Consider the following 18,589-nt stretch of genomic DNA (forward strand, 5'->3'; position numbering starts at 1 on the left):
AAATGTTTGTATAAAAGCTACACTTCTTTTTAATTATTAATAACTGTTTGTAGGCTTTACAATTTAATTTTTGTAATTTTTCAATAACTTATTTAAAGTTTTTTAAAAATATTGAGTCTTGAGCTTGAGAAAACTCATTAAAATTAGAAAGTAGAATTTTCATTATTTTCTATTACTTTTACTACTACTAGTGGTTCAATCATAAAGTCAATGTTTTTAGTAAAGACTGTGTGGAGTCAATATTAATTGTACTATTTCTATTTCGAGGAGGCACAAAAGAGAAACTTTATGTATCTAAGGTTTATCTTTAAAATGATTGACGCAAACTCATGCACCTTTGGATATTTTTTGGACAGAAACAATCAGTTGTTCCAGGAGTTTTTAAACGATTAACAAGTTTGATCCAAACTTTACGTTCGGAGGAAAATTTTTTGTAGTAGGGAAAGAAAATAACTGAAAAGATGATGCACAATTACATCCAATTTCCTCTTTTATACATTTACGGCGATTTTCATTGAACATAAAGCGCAATAATACTCTAAAAATCTCTGCACACGAGAGCCAACATTCTCCTCCTTCTTTCCATTAGTTAAACTTAACGTGACGTTCTTTATTGATAACCAGAGGCAATTTTGTGGATTTTACCTTTTTTTTTTTTTTAAGAAGCCAGTTGGTACTTTTTGAGGATTCACCCCCCCCTCCTCCCTCATTTTATTCGTAGAATCGCCTCTGTGGATAACCCCTTACATAAAGTCAATAACCAACTCTAAAACTTAATACAGTAAATCATTTACATGTGATTATTAACAATGTAATTTACATAACTCTTAGTTGAAGTGTCAAATTACGCATCATGAGTTTTTCATCTTTAATGGTAAAAATGTTCATCATTGTTTTATGAAAAGTCAAACATGCATTGTATTTTCGACAAATAAAAACATCTAAATAAACAAGGCTTTGCCTTGAGATATTAAATACTTCATGTAATTTTATTTTTTAAAGTTGAAAACGTTTACTTCAAATAAACTTAAATGTTAAAAATGTATATGTTAATAAGTATAATTATAACGTTTTTTGTATACATACCTAATTGTTTGTGAAGATTAAAAAAGAAGTTTGCTTTTATTTTGTGAGTTAATATTATCTAGTATTTAGATTTTGTATAGTCTTTATTGTTGTTAAGTTTTTTCGAACTAATTTTATAACATTTATTAATAGTTTATATCATTTTTTAGCACAACTGCGTTTCAAAATTAAATTAAACCAAATTAAGAAGATTGTCATAAAAACAGCTGTTTTATGGGTAATTTTTTAAATAAAGGCCCGTTTTTTTAATACTATGTTTCAGTTATGCTTTCATTTATCAGTTGTAGTAGTATGAGTTGTAGCCGGCATCTTTAATGCTCAAGAAAGCAATAGTTTTAAGTCTATACGTTTCATGTTAATTAATACAGTATACTTTTTTTTAGCATAGCTGTTGTTTAAATTTACTAATTAAAAATTGTTAACGACTTTGATGAAATTGAAGTGACTAAAAAAGTATTAAACGGCATTATTAATAAAAAAGATGTGTGAATGTATGATACCACATAATAAAAAAATACGTTTACATCTCAACAAATTTTTAGCATAAAAAAATGTAAAAAAAAAAAAAAAATGAAAGTTTTTTACTTCTTTTTTATAAATGTAGTAAACACTTTTACATAATACGTGAAAATATTTTATAAAGGTCGAAGTCTGATTTGGACCTCTTTGTTGAAATGACCAGAAGAAGTATCTTTGGCATATTCGTTTAGATCAGACACGAATAAAATGTTACAAAACATGCTAAAAGTAAGCAACAATATTTATACAAAAGTTTATATGGACATATAAATCAAATTAGCGGTATTTTGAAGTTGGGAAGATCATTTTTGTCAAATTTAGATTTTAAGAACTCTAATAGGCACACTACTGCTTACCTACTATATTTTAGGTGGAAATTTTTTTACGTGGAACATTTTAATTAACTCTAACTTAGAGTGAATTTATGTTTAATTTATATATAATTTATGGGTAGAATTCTATAAATACGGCTGCGTATAAACTTTTTTTAAAATATATATATATTTTTTAATAATATATAATTATTTCGCTGATCTATCGTGATCAGCGTCATCAGGCATAATAAATAAAATAGTAACAAAGAAATCGTTATAGTAAAAACAAACCGTTAAAAAGATAACACTAAAAAGCCAAAATATAATACAAAAAATTTTCTCAAATAACTGACGTCAGCAGATTTTACTAAAAAATGGCCCCCAGGTTTTAGTTGTCACGTTATCACCGTCATCCCGATTGAGAACCATATCACCATTTCTCAACTCCTGTCGAACCCTAGCTTTGCTTATTTCGAGTGACTCTCTGATTTTCTGAGTTCGATATTCTGGGGCTACAGATAATGTTTTGGGGTGCAACCAATCATACTTACCATGGCATGTTTTGGAATGTTCAGTTGCACCCGAACTGGACCATTTTTCTTTTAAGCTGTTTTTCTGGTGTTCAATACATCTCGATATCACCTTCTTTTTAGTTTCACCAATGTATATCGAACCGCATTAACATTTTAGCTGGTATACGCCAGGGTTTGTGTTTAGTGGTAGTTTAGTTTTATTGTTGCAAAAAATATTTTTTAAATTGGGAGTTGATGTGAAAATAACCTTTATGTTTTGTTTTCGAAATTCTTTACGAAGTTTTGGACCAACAATTGGTATCCAAGGTAGTTTTATAAAGGGTTGGGTATCTGATGGTTGACATGTGGTGTTTTTTGAACCGTTTTTTAAATAGTCTATAGTAATATTATTTAGAATGTTCTTGTCGTGGCCATTTTCAACAAATATGTCTATTAGAAAATCAATTTCTTTTTGAAGGTGTTTTTGAGAGCAAATTCTTTTTGCTTGACATAAAAATCCTTTGAAAACGCCAACAATTATGTTAGGATTAATGTTCGAGTTAGGTTTAAGTTGAACATTTGTAATAGCTTCTTTTCGATGTATCTGAAATTCATAAGCTCCAGAGCCTGTGTTTGTAATATTAATATCTAGAAAATTGAGTTGTTTGAGGTCGTTTTCAAGTTCCACTGTGTATTTTATGGCAAGATGTTGTTCATTAAGGATGTTTAGGATGATAAGGATGATCACGATAGATCAGCGAAATATCGAAATAATTATATATTATTAAAAAATATATATATTTTTTAAAAATAGTTTATACGCAGCCGTATTTATTGAATTCTACCCATATTTTAACGTATAACAAGAAAATGACTTTCAAAGATTATATATAATTTATATATATTTAAATTTAATATTTTATTAACTCAGTATATAAATTTTTTTTCTTATATATACATATTTTTTTTCTTTTTCACTGTTTTATATATTTATAATCAAGACATATTACATTTAAAAATATTGGCCAGAGCAAGAAAAAGTCATTGACTGTTTTATCACCAAGCCCCGTTTACATATTGTCCGTGTTTATAAACAAAAACTAAAACATTGACAAAACGTTAAAAATACATAAATTTTATCAAATACGTATAATTTTATATAACTAGATGAACTTACATAAGTCTTTGTTACTTTTAGATATTTTTGAGCAAATATAGCCAATATGTAGTTTCCATGTAATGTTCTTGTCGAAAACCACTCTTAAAAAGTTTGTAGCAAAACGACTTTTTATTTCAGATTTATCAATAAATATTTTGTGTAAAATATAACTGCATCTGTCCAACAACATCTGTGGAGTAGTGTAAGATCAAGTGTACACTTTTTTTACAAAATTATCTGTATTTTTCTTTTACTCTAATAACATCTGTCCACTATCATCTGAAAATTCAACAACCCCAAACAACATCTTTAAAAAAGATGTAACTAAGTCCAATAACATCTGAAAAAATTTTCTCCAGATGTAGTTACATCTAAAAAAATTTCCATGTATAGTAACATCTGGTTAAAATAATGCATTGTTAGTTAATATTTTTTTCCAGATGTAGTTACATCTGAAAAGAATCCTTTATATAACTACAACTGGTTAAAATAATGCATTATTAGTGAATTCATCTTAAAAATAAATTCATTTTAAAATCTACAGATGTAGTTGCACAGATGTTATTACACTTTGATAATTTAATAGATGAAACTACATCTGAAAAACCCAGACGTAGTTACATAAATGTTGTCAAAATTATTGAAGCAATCCGCCTCATTAATTTCGCGGATCGTTTTTACTTATTCCAAACCATTATTTACGGAGACAAAAATACTAAATAATTACGAACCTAATGTTTATAATGTTTTATGCTTTGTATACATTTGGAAAAATAATTGGACTTTACTCATTTTTATAGAACTTCTTTTCTAAACACCTTTAGTTAAATATATACTTAGAAATAACAATTTGTATATATACCTTTTTTTTTAAAAAATTGAAATAATTTTTTATTTTTAATTTATTTTATTTATTTTTAATATTGTATTGAATATGTTAATGCATATCTACCGATTTGTAATTTTTTTTTTTAATATTGTATTCGAATATGTACTGATTATTGTTATTTTTAATAATTTTTTTCAATTTATTCAATTTTTTCAATTATTTTTCTTTTCTTTCTTTTTTAACTTTAAATTCTTTTTAAACCTTTAAATTTTAATTTTTTTTAAACTTATTAATTTCACTCTTTTATATAATATTGGAAGATGTAAAATTTTATTGTATTTTTCTGTATTTCACGAAGGGGCTTGATGATGAGACACTTTGACTTCTACATGCCCCAGTCAGCTTGTAATTATATACATTTGTTTAAATTTATAGATAACATTGTAAAGTGTGTAAAATGACGAAATAAATAATAATAATAATAGCTGACATTAGCTAACTGCGAACAATAGATCCAAATTTGCCGGCTCTGGATACTAACTTGTTGTTCAATCACTCCAATCAATATACTCTGTTTAAAACTAAGAACTTCAAACTCAAAAATTTTAATCCCTGGTTTAAAGCAAATAAATTTCGTTTTTTCTTATACTTATATATGAAAACCTGTGTAAAATTTCATTACGTAAAATAAAAATGTTTATAAATAAATAACAATGAGATTTTGACCATATATATAAATACTTTTCGTAATAAACACGTATTTGTCTTTTTTATTGCAATACTTTTATTGTATTTCTTATTATAAAGAGATATATTTACTTTATATATATATATATATATATATATATATATATATATATATATATATATATATATATATATATATATATATATATATATATATATATATATATATACATATATATATATATATATGTATATATATATATATATATATATATATATATATATATATATATATATATATATATATATATATATATATATATATATATATAATTTTTTATAGCGCGAAAGTTCTTTTTATGTCTTGAAAAATTAAGGAACATGTAAAAAAGTCTTAAACTTATAAAATGTTCTGATGATAAGATCGTCATTATCTTCATTCAGAAGCCTTGTTTGTTTTTGTAAACAAGCAAAACAACAAAAATATATTCCATAATATTTGTTTTATTGGAAAAAAGTATTTTATAAAAATATAAAATTAGTATGACATTTATTTAAGGTGGTACATTAAAAAAAAAAAATCTAGTAATTTGATTTATAGATATATATTTTTCTGTATTTAAAAAGAAAAGCAAAAAAAATCTTTTGTTTATATATATTAAAAAAAAATTTATTTTCATAATTAGACCTTTTTTTTGCAAAAAAGGGGGTAATTACTATCAAGAATAAATTTTAAACGAAGAATATCTAAAAGCTCAAAGATGTTACTCATAATGTTAAAATTAAGTTGCACGTTCTGGCATTTAAAAAGATATATCTTTAGTATTTTACCCATAATGCTTTGAGACATTATTGATTTTTAATTAATTGTAAATAAGGGGGCAAACTTTAAAAATAGTAATAAAAGTTAAAATTTCTTTTAAATGTTAGAACTTAAACAATAAATATTTAGGAGCAGTTGTGCAAAATTTTAAATCAATTGGTAGAATACATAATTCACAACCTTCAACAGAGAAAAAATAAGACAATTTGTAAAAGCAGTAAATAAAGAAAAATGTCATATAAATAGTCATATAAAAATTATAAAAAATAAAATGTCATATAAAAATTATTCAAAACTCTCTTTTTCCATAAATGTCACCCTCTTTTTCATTAGTCTTATCATCAAACCTTTTTCTGTTGGCTCTTGACTTTTTTCTTTGTCTTTTTCCTGAATCGCTTGGCTTTTTATTTACTTGATTTATGCACATTTTGTCTTTTTGAGTTAAACTTTGTAATTGAACTATATGAGAATCAATAATTAAGTTTTTAAAAACTTCCAAAATACCACTTGATCCATCGTTTAAAAACAATACTGTTAATGCTGCAGCAGTGTCAATTATATTTAGACCAAAATAATAATGTTCAACGTTTCATTACCGGGTTTCGCATCCATTTAAAACAACCATGACAATCATTTAAAACAACCATGACATAAATTTAAAACATCGTAACAATCAATTAAAACAATCGTGATTTTCAATCAAAACATTTAATGCATGCGCAACCTCAACATTCTATATTATTCAAAAAAAGGTTTTGTTTACATATTTATTTATTAGTATTATATAAATTTATATTTGATTAACATCTTATTAATTTACTTTAATTTAATGGAATTTATTTCAATTTTAAATGGATGTCATGTTTGCTTTAAATGGATGCAAAACCCGGTAACATTTTGAGTCTGAGCCAAGATCTTTCCGAGAAGAAAAAAATATTGGTTCAATCAAATTACTTATAGACTTTAGTTAAAATAAAATGTCTTTGTATTTAGAAGTATTGTTTAATTTATCCAATTGGTACTTGCACCAAGATTCAATGGTACGAGGGCAAAATTTATGATCGTCTTCAAGATCATTGTTTGTTGAACAATGATGTATGAGTGCAGCAACATTCTTTTTAACGCCATATATATATATCACCTTTATTTTGACAAATAGCCATGCTATAATAATTCTGAAGCGTGTTAATCACTTTATCAGTCATTCTTCCCTTGTCAGTTAGTTGCTTACCATTACTTAATAGTTTTCCCTTGTAACTTTTATTGCTCTCAATTAACACTTTCATTGCTCTCAATTGTGACCCACTTTACTAAACATGTCCAACGCACTCACTCTTTGTAACTTTATATCCAGGATAAGAATCTGCATTAAATATATTTTTAAATGATTTACTATTACCATCACCTTAGTATTTTGTGTATCGTAACCTGTTTATTTTGACAGAACGTTTAATAAATAACCTATCAGAAGAAAATATAAATATTTTTCAAGAAACTCAAATGAACTTAATTAACACACCGTATATTGATCCTTTTGAATTTAAAGTAATAGCAGATGATGGCTCATTTTCTGTATTACACATAAACATTAGAAGCATGCAGCAAAATTTTGATAAACTTAAAGAATTTTTAAATATTTTAAACTACACGTTCGCCATCATATCTATTTCAGAGACTTGGCATGATACAGAAAGTTCTCTTGAATTAAATTCTAATTATATATTACCATTTTATAAACTAATAAGTCAATCAAGAGGAAATGGGAAAAACGGAGGAGGATTAGGAATTTATGTCTTAGAAAAGTATGATTTCAAGATAAAAAATATACTATGCTTTTCAAATGATAATTATGAAAGCCTTTTCATTGAAATTATTAATAAAAAATACCGAAACATTTTAGTTGGATGTGTTTATCGTCCACCGAGTGGAAAAATAAAAAATTTCAAAACTTTTATAAAAAATACGATAATGAAAATAAATAAAGAAAATAAGACATTATATATAACTGGTGACATAAATCTTGATGCTCTTTCTAACACAAAATTTCCAAAAATAAAATCTTTTTTTGATATGCTTTTTAAATTTAATGTCTTGTCAACTATTAATAAACTATTATAAAATATAAAAAAATAAAAATAAATTTAAATTTAATGTCTTGTCAACTATTAATAAACCAACGCGAGTAACAAAAACCTCTGCAACAGCAATAGACAATATTTTTATCAATAATTATTTAGAAACGACATTTGAAACCGGTATATTTTTGACAGATATTAACGATCATTTCCCGATATTCATAAAAATAAAAAACTTTAAATCTATGTCTGATTGTCATTCAAAAATTATACATTTAAAAAAACGAAATTTAAAATTGAGTAACACTAATAAATTAACAAGTAGACTAAAACAAGAAACATGGAACAACGTATATAAATGTAAAGATACTAATGAAGCTAACAATGCCTTTTTAAGTACATTTTTGGAGTACTTTAATGAAACCTGCCCAAAAGAGATAATAACAACTAAGTCAAAAGCAATTGCTCATCCATGGATGGATAAATCGATATTGTAGTGCTCAAAAAAGAAGCAAAATCTTTATAATAAATTTCTGAAAAATAATAATGATAATGAAACCAATTACAAAAATTACAAATATTTTTACCACGATCTCATTAAAATATTACAATAATCAAATCAACAAATGCAACTTTGACAGCAAAAAATTGATCCATTATTAATGACATAATGGGAAGAAAAAATTGAACTCATCTTCTCTACGTAAACGAATTGTTATTGAAAACAATGAAATAATTTGGCAAAAACTAATTGTGGAAGAATTCTACAAATACTTTATAAATATTGGTCCGAATCTTGTCAAAAAAGTACCAACATTTGAATCATTTAAAACCTACCTAAAACTCGTAAATAACGCTATCATGCATGATTTTGAATTAAACTATAAAGAACTTGAGGAAGCTTTTTCCTCTCTAAAAAAAAATAAGCCCCCAAGGTTTGATGAAATATCTAGTGATATAGCTGTTGCAATCAAACACAGTCTTAATAGACCTCTGTTTCATATACTTAAACTCTAATTAAGTTCTGGAATTTTTCCGGATGTACGTAAATTAGAAAAAGTTACTCCAATATACAAATGTAATGATCATTCTGACATTTTGAACTATAGACCTATATCAATACTTTATGTATTTTAAAAACTCTTCGAACGTGTAGTTTATAATAGAGTCTATGATTACTTTATTAAAAACAATATTTTTTTACCCAAATCAATTTGGTTTTCAAAATAATATTTCGAATAAGCCTGTAATCATTGAAATAGTAAACCAAATAACTAATGGTTTTGAAAAAATGAATTTTATTTAGGAATATTTCTTGATTAATAAAAACCATTTGGTGCAGTGGATTTTTGCATCCAGGTAGATACCCTAAAACATATCGGAAAAATTAATAAAATTTATTACCGGATTAAATGCTATCTAACTAACATAGAGCAATATGTGCATATTGTCCTATCTGGAGTAATCAATGTCTTTGGAGAAGTTCCTCAAGGATCAATTCTCGGCCGACTCCTGTTTTTAATTTTTATAAATGACTTCTGTAATGCAAGTTTTAAAACTAAATTCAATCATGTTTGCGGATGAAACTAATCTATTTATTATAAACAATAATATCAAAAAACTATATGCGGATATGAATTTTGAACTAAAAAAAGTAAACAATTGGTTTAAGGCTGACAGACTCTCGCTTAATGTATTTTATATGGCGAAGCCAGGATAACTTTTCATTAAAAATAATTCCTGAGAATCTTATACTTTTTTTTTTAGTTTTTCTTTTTGATTAGTTTATCATTTAGGAAAAGGTCAGGCAATTTAAGAGGAAGATTTTCTCTTGTGTTTTTTCATGAAGTAGTACATATTTTATTTTCTCTGCATCCAGTCAAAATTAACAAAAATCATAGGTTTAATGCATTGAGTTCGCTCTAACATCAATACAATGTCTTGAATTAATCTACTTTGAACTAATTCATAGCTTCATTAGCTAAGCAAACATTTCATGGGCAAGTACTAAACTTTGTAGTTTACAAAAACATGCTTGCAGAATCATTTACTTTTACAATAAACATAAACACGCTAAAACCTTAATAAAAGATATGAAAATGATGCATGTATATGAAATAAATATCTATTAGCATCTAATTTTCATGTATCGTTTCAATAACAATATCTCTCCTGCAAGCTTTAACATCAAGTTTGAAATAAATAAAAATGAAAATTATCATCGAAGAGCAAATATGATGAACACATATAAACTGCCTCGGATAATTAATAACTATTCAGAATATAGCATTTCCTATCGAGGGCCAAAAGTATACCTTTCATATCGAGGGCCAAAAGTATTGAATACCTTTCAAAAAGGATTCAAGGGTATGGTTTTAAATTCGTTAAGTTCTTTCAAGTTTACAACAAAAAAAGAAATTTTTAAAACCTGAGAAAAATTTTTAGTTAAAGTTACGCTGAATAATTGTTATTAAATCTGTTCTTGTTTTATTTTTACTTTTTGTTTTATTTTTACTTTTTATCTGTTGCTTTATAAACTTATTAGCGCACTTACGATAATTTATTGAAATTTTATTACGTATTATAACATATTACAAAGTTCTTTTAAAATATTGTTAAAGGGGCTCTTGAAAAGATTTCGATGACGTTTGGCCATCCTCATCTTCTTTGAGCCCCTATCTGTTTTACTTATTTTATTTATTGAAATTTTATATTACGAAGTTGTAAAATCTTATATTATATTAAAACAGAGAAAGAAAGAAAAAAAAAAAAAAGTTTAAACATTGTAAGTGCACCAGCTGATTCCATTGCTCCAGCACTTTCTTTATGGATAATGTTAAGGCTATGTAAAGCATGCCAGTTATTATAGACTTGAGATTTTTATTTTTGACTCCCAAAACTTGCATCCTATATAGTTTTTGAACAGTGTTTGGGTATCAACACATTTACGGTTAGAAACAACAGTCACCACATCATTCAAGGATAATTATCAGCATATCTGCCGTGTACTGTCTACACTGAAAGTTACATTCCTCATTGTCTAGTGTTTCACGAACATGGGCGAATCAATTTGAATATTGTTTTCTATGCATTCTTGTGATGCTATTAACATTGAACTCAAGGCAGCTTTTACATATGACACTTGCAAATTAGCTGTAATACTATTGCATGAAGTTAAACTCATTAGTGGTGGCATTTTCATAACGCTACAAAATGTTTTCATGCTGGCTAAACCTTTGCCAATTTCTTAAAATGCCACTGTCGCAAATATTCATGAAAAAAAGTTTTATAGAATTTCTACAAACTTTTGGAACATATGGTCTATAGAAATTCTATAAAATTTTTACAGAATCTCTATAGAAATTCTATAAAATTTCTACAAAATCTCTTTTAATTTCTATAAAAATTCCAATAGAACTTTTTTTTCTACTTTTTATTTTATAGAAAATAAGTTTTATAGCAATTTCTATAGAAATTAATAGGCATTCTAAAGAAATTTTATAGAATTCTATAGAATTTCTATAGACCATATGTTCAAAAAGTTTATAGAAATTCTATAGAACTTTTTTTCCTGGGATGCTAACATCAAAGATTTTTCTCCCATGCTTATAAATAATAATATCCTCATTTTGATCTTTAATTGTTTTGGAGGTAAAATACTCTTTTGACCAATCTCAAGCACCGAATAAAAATCACATGAGAAAATCTTTTCTTTGCAGAAATGTCATGCTTAACACTGTATTTTATCAACAAAGACAAAAATATATACATAATAATCCGAGAAATATTTTTGCGCGACTAGATTTTTGAACTTTGGATGTTTAGTATATATGTGTATATATATATATATATATATATATATATATATATATATATATATATATATATATATATATATATATATATTATATATAATAATCTAGAAATTTGAGATTATTTCTTGGGTTAATTTTAAACCGCGTCATTTTTTATGAATGCCAAACAAAAACTGAGCCAGTCGTTTGCACCTTCGCATAAAAAAAGATTTATTACAATTTAAGGTATTTAAGGTTTTGTTAACCGAGCAAATCAATAAGCATTACTTAAAATTAAAAACAAAAAGTTATTATCTGACAGGCAATTTCCTGACTAAAAGTTTGTCCTTTTTTTCTTCTTATAATGATTGATGGAACATTCCATTCATTGTATTCATTAAAAAAGGTATGTAAAACAAGATTAAATATTCTAGAAAACATATTTTTTCTTTTGCTACTCCTGCTACAGGTGCTCACATGATGTCACATGATGTCACATGATGTCACATGATGACTTTGAGAACTCATTGTTAATTAAAAGACTAAAATAATAGATATAAGTAGATAAAATGATTAAAGTTTTTCCAGTTTAAGTATACAGTTTTATTTTTACCAGGCCTTTTACAATATTTTCATAAATATGGTAAAAGGCCTTTTGCTATAATTTCTATACATAATTTTCCTTTTTTTTTATCTTCCAGTCAAACTTAAGTTACGCTTTGAAAGTTTCAAAATACGCCTTAGAAATATCTTTAAAAAATGAGCTTCAAAGTTTAAAAATAACTTTTGCGTTAATGAGGCAAACCCAAACTTGGGCTTTTAAGTAGAGCATATTACATTCTATGTGAAGAATTTTATCTTTTCAAAAAATAAAATACTTCACTCAAATAATCCAGTAACATAGTCAACTTAGCTGCATTTTTAAAACAGCCCGGCTAGACTTAAACCAGTTTCTTATTTAAATTACTCTTCTACTTTGCATAAAAATTATATGTAAAATAATAATAATAACAATAATAATAATAATAATAATAATAATAGTAAATTGAAATGGGTTGACTCAACCAAATGTTACACTTGCTACGCTTTAGTTCCACCCTGCAAACAATATTTATTGTCTTACTTCTAAACGTTGGTCTTGTAATTGTTTACAAAGTTAAAAGTTTACAAAGTAATATCTTGTTGAAAAATAATCATAACATTAGCAAAATGTTCAAACATATTAAAACAACGTCTACGACGTAATACAAATATAATGACCTAATTTTAATGTTGAGAACAGGAGGAAAATTAGTCTTAAAATAAGCAATAATATTAAGGCATTTATCAACTTGCAAATGAGGTTTAAATCAGGTTAATTAATTATTCTTTCTCTAGGTGTTTCTAAGTGTTTCTCTTTCAGATTAATTAAATAATCTCTAAGTGAACAATTTGAAGAACTTAAGAGAAAAAAAAAAAATCTTCAAAAAATTGACCTAACTTTAACATCGAAATAACGGAGAATGTTTGCTGGGTACATGATCACTTATGACTATAGGAAATACGTACTTGTACATCTTAACATTTCATTTAGATATGTAGGCTACATGGTTTAATCTAGATTCGCAATTTTCAAGAGTATAATAGTATACAATGATACAGAGTACAAAAGTATACAATGGTCTGAAGGTGTATCGAGAAATCATTTTTCAGTACTTTAGCTGAAGTTTCATAAAATGTTTACTAAAACTCTTTAAGTTAAACTCGTAACCAGAGTAAACTGCATATTTTCGAGAGTATATTAGGTTTACCATCAGGACCATGCAATATGCTGGATTTAATTTCCGTTAAAGGTTTATACACTGCTTCTGGTGAAAAAAATACGATTTTAATATCTATCGAACCATTTACATTACTATTAATAAGTGTAGAGCAATTGAATCGATGTATACAAAAACGTTCTAAGTCATAAAAACTATTTTTTCGGGAAACGAGAAAAAACTTATTAAATCCAAAATTATTATTTTAATAAATTCAAAAAAAAATCTGGGTGCTATTTGACATCTTTAAATTAGATTTGTTAAAAAAAATATCAAAATTTGTGATTTATATATGTGTTATACATAGTTAAAGTTGTCTGACTTAAAAATAGATTTTATGACTTAGAACGTTTTTGTATACATCGATTCAATTGTTATCATCTGTAAAATCATTTCCAAAGTGATTGTTAAACGCGTCAGCATTTTCTTGGTTACTAGAAGTTACCTTATTATTGTTATTATCTATTAAAGGATAACTATTATAAGAGTTATATAGTTTATTAATAATATAATTAAATATATAAATATATTATTAATATAATTAAATATATTCTTTAACTATCTTAAGCTCAATTCTTAATTTGTGAATTTTTTTTGCATTACTAACATAATTATTATGTTTATTAATTATATAAATTATACACTTTTTAGAATTTAAAAAAAGTTTTAAAATAAAAAAAATAATAATAATGATATAAAATCTATATACATTAAAAAAAGGATAATTTTATAAAATTTAAACATTTGCACTAGGAGTTCGTAAAAGACATGCTATAAAAAATATTTTTTTCATGAGCCGAAAACTAAACTTAAAAACTCAGAAATTTAAATTTAGTGAAAATTAAATTGAATTTTTACGTGTATTCTCTTGAGTAACAATAACTGCTTGGCGTTTTTTTAAAATGTTAAGCTTACAAAGAACATTCAGTTTTGTTTACGAAAACTTTTTAAAATTTGTAAAATTCTTATGGTATAACATAAAACTTTTTCAAATTTTTTTTTTAAACTATTATGATTTTATATTTTTAAAGACTTTTTTGAGTTCGACGTATTGCGCTAATAATAACGCGTTGTATTTGAAAAATTAGAAAAATTTAGTAAAAAATTGAAACATTTTAGTAAATAAACGATATTAAACTAATTTTAATTGAGATAATAAGTATTTATAATAGATCTAATCGTGCGTATATTTTTACGTGTTCAACCTTTTCAGAAAATTTATTTTCACGCGAAAAACTACTTTGTGAAATTCAACAATGCTTTTTACAAGATGCAAATAAGTCAACTTTAGTATTATTTGGAATGTCGGGCGTCGGAAAGACACATATTGCCAGAAAATATTGTGAAATGTCTTATAACTTCTATAAAAACTTCGTTTGGATTGACGCAGCATTTGGAGTGTTACAAACTTCAATGAGAAACCAATGTCAAATATTAGGATTTGAAGTTCATGATTCGAAAGGTGAATATTTTAATATAAAAGTGATTGTTGAAAAAATTCACAACTATTATAAAAATGAAAAGACTTTGTATATTTTTGACAATGTCGACGATGAAAGTGTTAAAAATTTATCAATGTACATTTCAAGAAAACCGAATTCATTCACGTTGATTACCACCCAATGGAGAACGTGGTCGAATAATGTAAATAAAATGCTAGTTGATGTTTTTTCTTCTGAAGAAGCATTTTCTTATGTTAAAAATGGTATTAAAGAAAACACAGATGAAAACATAAGAAAGTTAATTAAAGAACTTGGTTATCATCCGTTTGCAATTACTCAGGCAATAAAATATATAAATATACATAAAATTTCGATAGAAAAATATATAGATCGATATAGATTAAAACCATCAGAAATATTAGACAATAATAACTTTCCAACCGAAGAAGAATCAAAGTCTGCAATAAAAGCAATTAACTTAGTTTTAATAAAATTAGAAAAAACTAAACCTTTTCTATTTAAATTACTAAACTGTTTATCTCATTGCGACGGTCGAAACATCAGTCAACAATTTATAACCCAAATCTCAAATCACATGGAAATAAACGATGAATCTTTAATAGATGAAACCATTGGATTACTAATGAGTTATTCTTTACTAAACTGTTTTGAAGATAAAAAATATACAATGCACGAACTTACACAGTTGACATGTAAAAGTTTTCAAAGAAGAAATTCAAGTATAAATACGTTTCTTGATCTAATAGAAAAATGTTTTAAAGTTGAATTCAATGAATTAAAAGATCACGCGGATTACGGAAATCATTTTGTTTTTCATTTTATCTATTTGTTTCGTAGTAACGAAAAAATTTTTTTAAAAGCCTTCCATAATATGACGTCTTCTATTCAAAAATTGTTTGTATGTAAAGGTTTATTTGAAGAAGCAATCGAAATATTAAAAGTTATTCGAAACTTTAATGCAGAAACTTATGGTGAAAATAACGAACTCACGCTTAATACAAAATTAAATATCGCACTCTGTTTGTACGATATGGGAAAATATAACGAAGCTTTAGATATTAATTATTCTGTTGATAAAATACAAACTGAAATTTTAGGTATCAACCATCCGGATACAATGTCAACAAAAAATAATATGGCAAACTGTTTGTACGATATGGGAAAATATAACGAAGCTTTAGAAATTAATTATTCTGTTGATAAAATACAAACTGAAATTTTAGGTATCAACCATCCGGATACAATGTTAACAAAACATAATATCGCACTCTGTTTGTACAAAATGGGAAAATATAACGAAGCTTTAGAAATTAATTATTCTGTTGATAAAATAAAAACTGAAATTTTAGGTATCAACCATCCGTCTACAATGTTAACAAAAAATAATATCGCAAACTGTTTGTACAAAATGGGAAAATATAACGAAGCTTTAGAAATTAATTATTCTGTTGATAAAATACAAACTGAAATTTTAGGTATCAACCATCCGGATACAATGTTAGTAAAAAATAATATCGCACTCTGTTTGTACAAAATGGGAAAATATAACGAAGCTTTAGATATTAATTATTCTGTTAATAAAATAAAAACTGAAATTTTAGGTATCAACCATCCGTCTACAATGTTAACAAAACATAATATCGCACTCTGTTTAAATTATTTAGAAAAACAGCAAACGATTTGTTTAATTATTTGATTATTATTTTAGTTTTAATATATATAAAGTTATATTATATTTAGTTTTAATATAAGGTTATCTGAAAATTTTTGTATTTTATAAATTGTAAGTATTATTATTTATAACTTAAGAGATGAGACTTTTGGTTAAAATTTACTTTATAAAAAGTCTAAAGAATTTTGAAAGCATAGATTTTGTTATTGCGATATTATATAGATATATAAATATATATATATATATATATATATATATATATATATATATATATATATATATATATATATATATATATATATATATATATATATATATGTGTGTGTATATATATATATATATAAATATATATATATATATATTTATATATATATATATATATATATATATATATATATATATATATTATATATACTTGGTTGTTTAAATTATATTTAAAAGGTGATCCAATTACTTTGATTCCCTCAGGAATTATAGTATGCATTATTAAAAAAAAGCAACGTTATTTGATATAATTTTTAACTCTCACGATAATAATTTACTTTATGCTAGTGATAATGATTTTATTCTTTTATTCCTAATAATTTAAATTAAAAAAAAACAATAATTATAATGCATTGTTTATTTAAATTTAAATATAATTTACGTTTTTCTTTTTCTGCTAAAAGAAATAATGCTTCGGTTTTTGTTATTCATAACCGTGTCGGGTGTGACTTTTTTTGGAATATTTTTTGTCACGCGTGTTTAATTTGTGTTACTTTATTTAGAGTAGTTAGCTGTTTTTGAAATCTTATAAAATTAGCGACAGAAATGTCAGAAGATGTAAAATAGGAGTTTGACGCCACTTGACCACTTTGCCTGGTCAAATTTTTTTGTAACTCCTACCTAGAGCTTTTTGATACTCACTCTAAGAAAACATTTTGTTAACCCCTCAAAAATATTTTCCTCCACGGTTAAATACTATCAAGCCGCCATTCCATTGATAAATGAAAACGATTATTATGTTAGCAAAGAATTTTTTTTAAATTAAATTAATAAGCAATATTACGGAAGCGTCTTTGCTCGAACTGAGCGAAAGCGTGAATGACAAGGAATCCAACAATGTCTACTGACCCAGTATCAGCTGATACTGGGTCAGTAGAAAATTTATTTGGATACCATCTCCTGTGTTTTCTAATATTTGACCACTTCCTGATAAATGCTGATTACTTGCAGATCTGAAATCTATTGCCAAAAATTGTTGGGTGTCAGCATAAAATTCTTTGAGTGCAACAGCTTGAAAAACTTCAGTATCAAAAATATCTGTTTAATCGCTTGAGATACGGTACGAATCAGCAAGGCAGCGGAACGTTTCTTTGAAGAAGTGGTATGGTAACATCCCATTTGAATAGAGACGGTTAGGTCAACCATTTATATGGATATCTAATATTGTGATGTTCATTACTGCGTTTGACTTTTCAGGCTGTATTGCAAAATTGGTGATGCGATGTTGTTGAGTGAACAATTTGGACAATGGTATTCAATAAATACAAGATGGCTCAAACTCACACAGTTTATTAGACTTCAAATTCTACTGTAACATGTACATTAACAATTCAGAGATTGGACTAAAGCGAATAATTTGGAAAGACGGCCTTGACTCTCCAAGCGTTTCTATTAGTTTTATTGAGTGCGACGTAGTACCTAGAAACACAGCAACATGTCAAGGCAATCCAAGAAGAATATTTGAGACCTTACGCTTTAATATTGAATCGGTTTAATGTAAAAAAATATAAAAGCAGCAGGAAACGCTTCCACATGCAATAAACATCAGCCCCAGTGGCTGCATCTTTTTTGCAAGAAGGGATATCCCGAAAT

The 18,589-nt window shown here is 25.9% G+C and overlaps 1 protein-coding gene across 3 annotated transcripts; it reads left to right on the top strand.

Annotated features, from left to right (window-relative positions):
- The first annotated feature begins 972 nt into the window (after window positions 1-972).
- On the top strand, window positions 973-16,890 carry LOC136075584 (uncharacterized). 3 transcript variants are annotated; one of them, XM_065789110.1, is made up of 4 exons: window positions 973-1,129; window positions 1,236-1,303; window positions 1,730-1,833; window positions 14,811-16,890. In XM_065789110.1, exon 4 carries the CDS (start codon window positions 14,900-14,902, stop codon window positions 16,754-16,756), a length of 1,857 nt encoding a protein of 618 aa, XP_065645182.1. In that variant the 5' UTR covers window positions 973-1,129; window positions 1,236-1,303; window positions 1,730-1,833; window positions 14,811-14,899; the 3' UTR covers window positions 16,757-16,890. The 3 variants fall into 3 exon arrangements, 2 of the variants coding, with proteins under 2 accessions (XP_065645182.1, XP_065645181.1); XM_065789109.1 differs by lacking the exon at window positions 1,730-1,833; XR_010636029.1 differs by lacking the exon at window positions 14,811-16,890 and having other exon boundaries at window positions 989-1,129; window positions 1,730-1,869.
- The last annotated feature ends 1,699 nt before the right edge of the window (window positions 16,891-18,589 follow it).

The sequence above is a fragment of the Hydra vulgaris genome, chromosome 01 (assembly GCF_038396675.1).
Source record: "Hydra vulgaris chromosome 01, alternate assembly HydraT2T_AEP".
Classification (NCBI taxonomy): Eukaryota; Metazoa; Cnidaria; class Hydrozoa; order Anthoathecata; family Hydridae; genus Hydra; species Hydra vulgaris.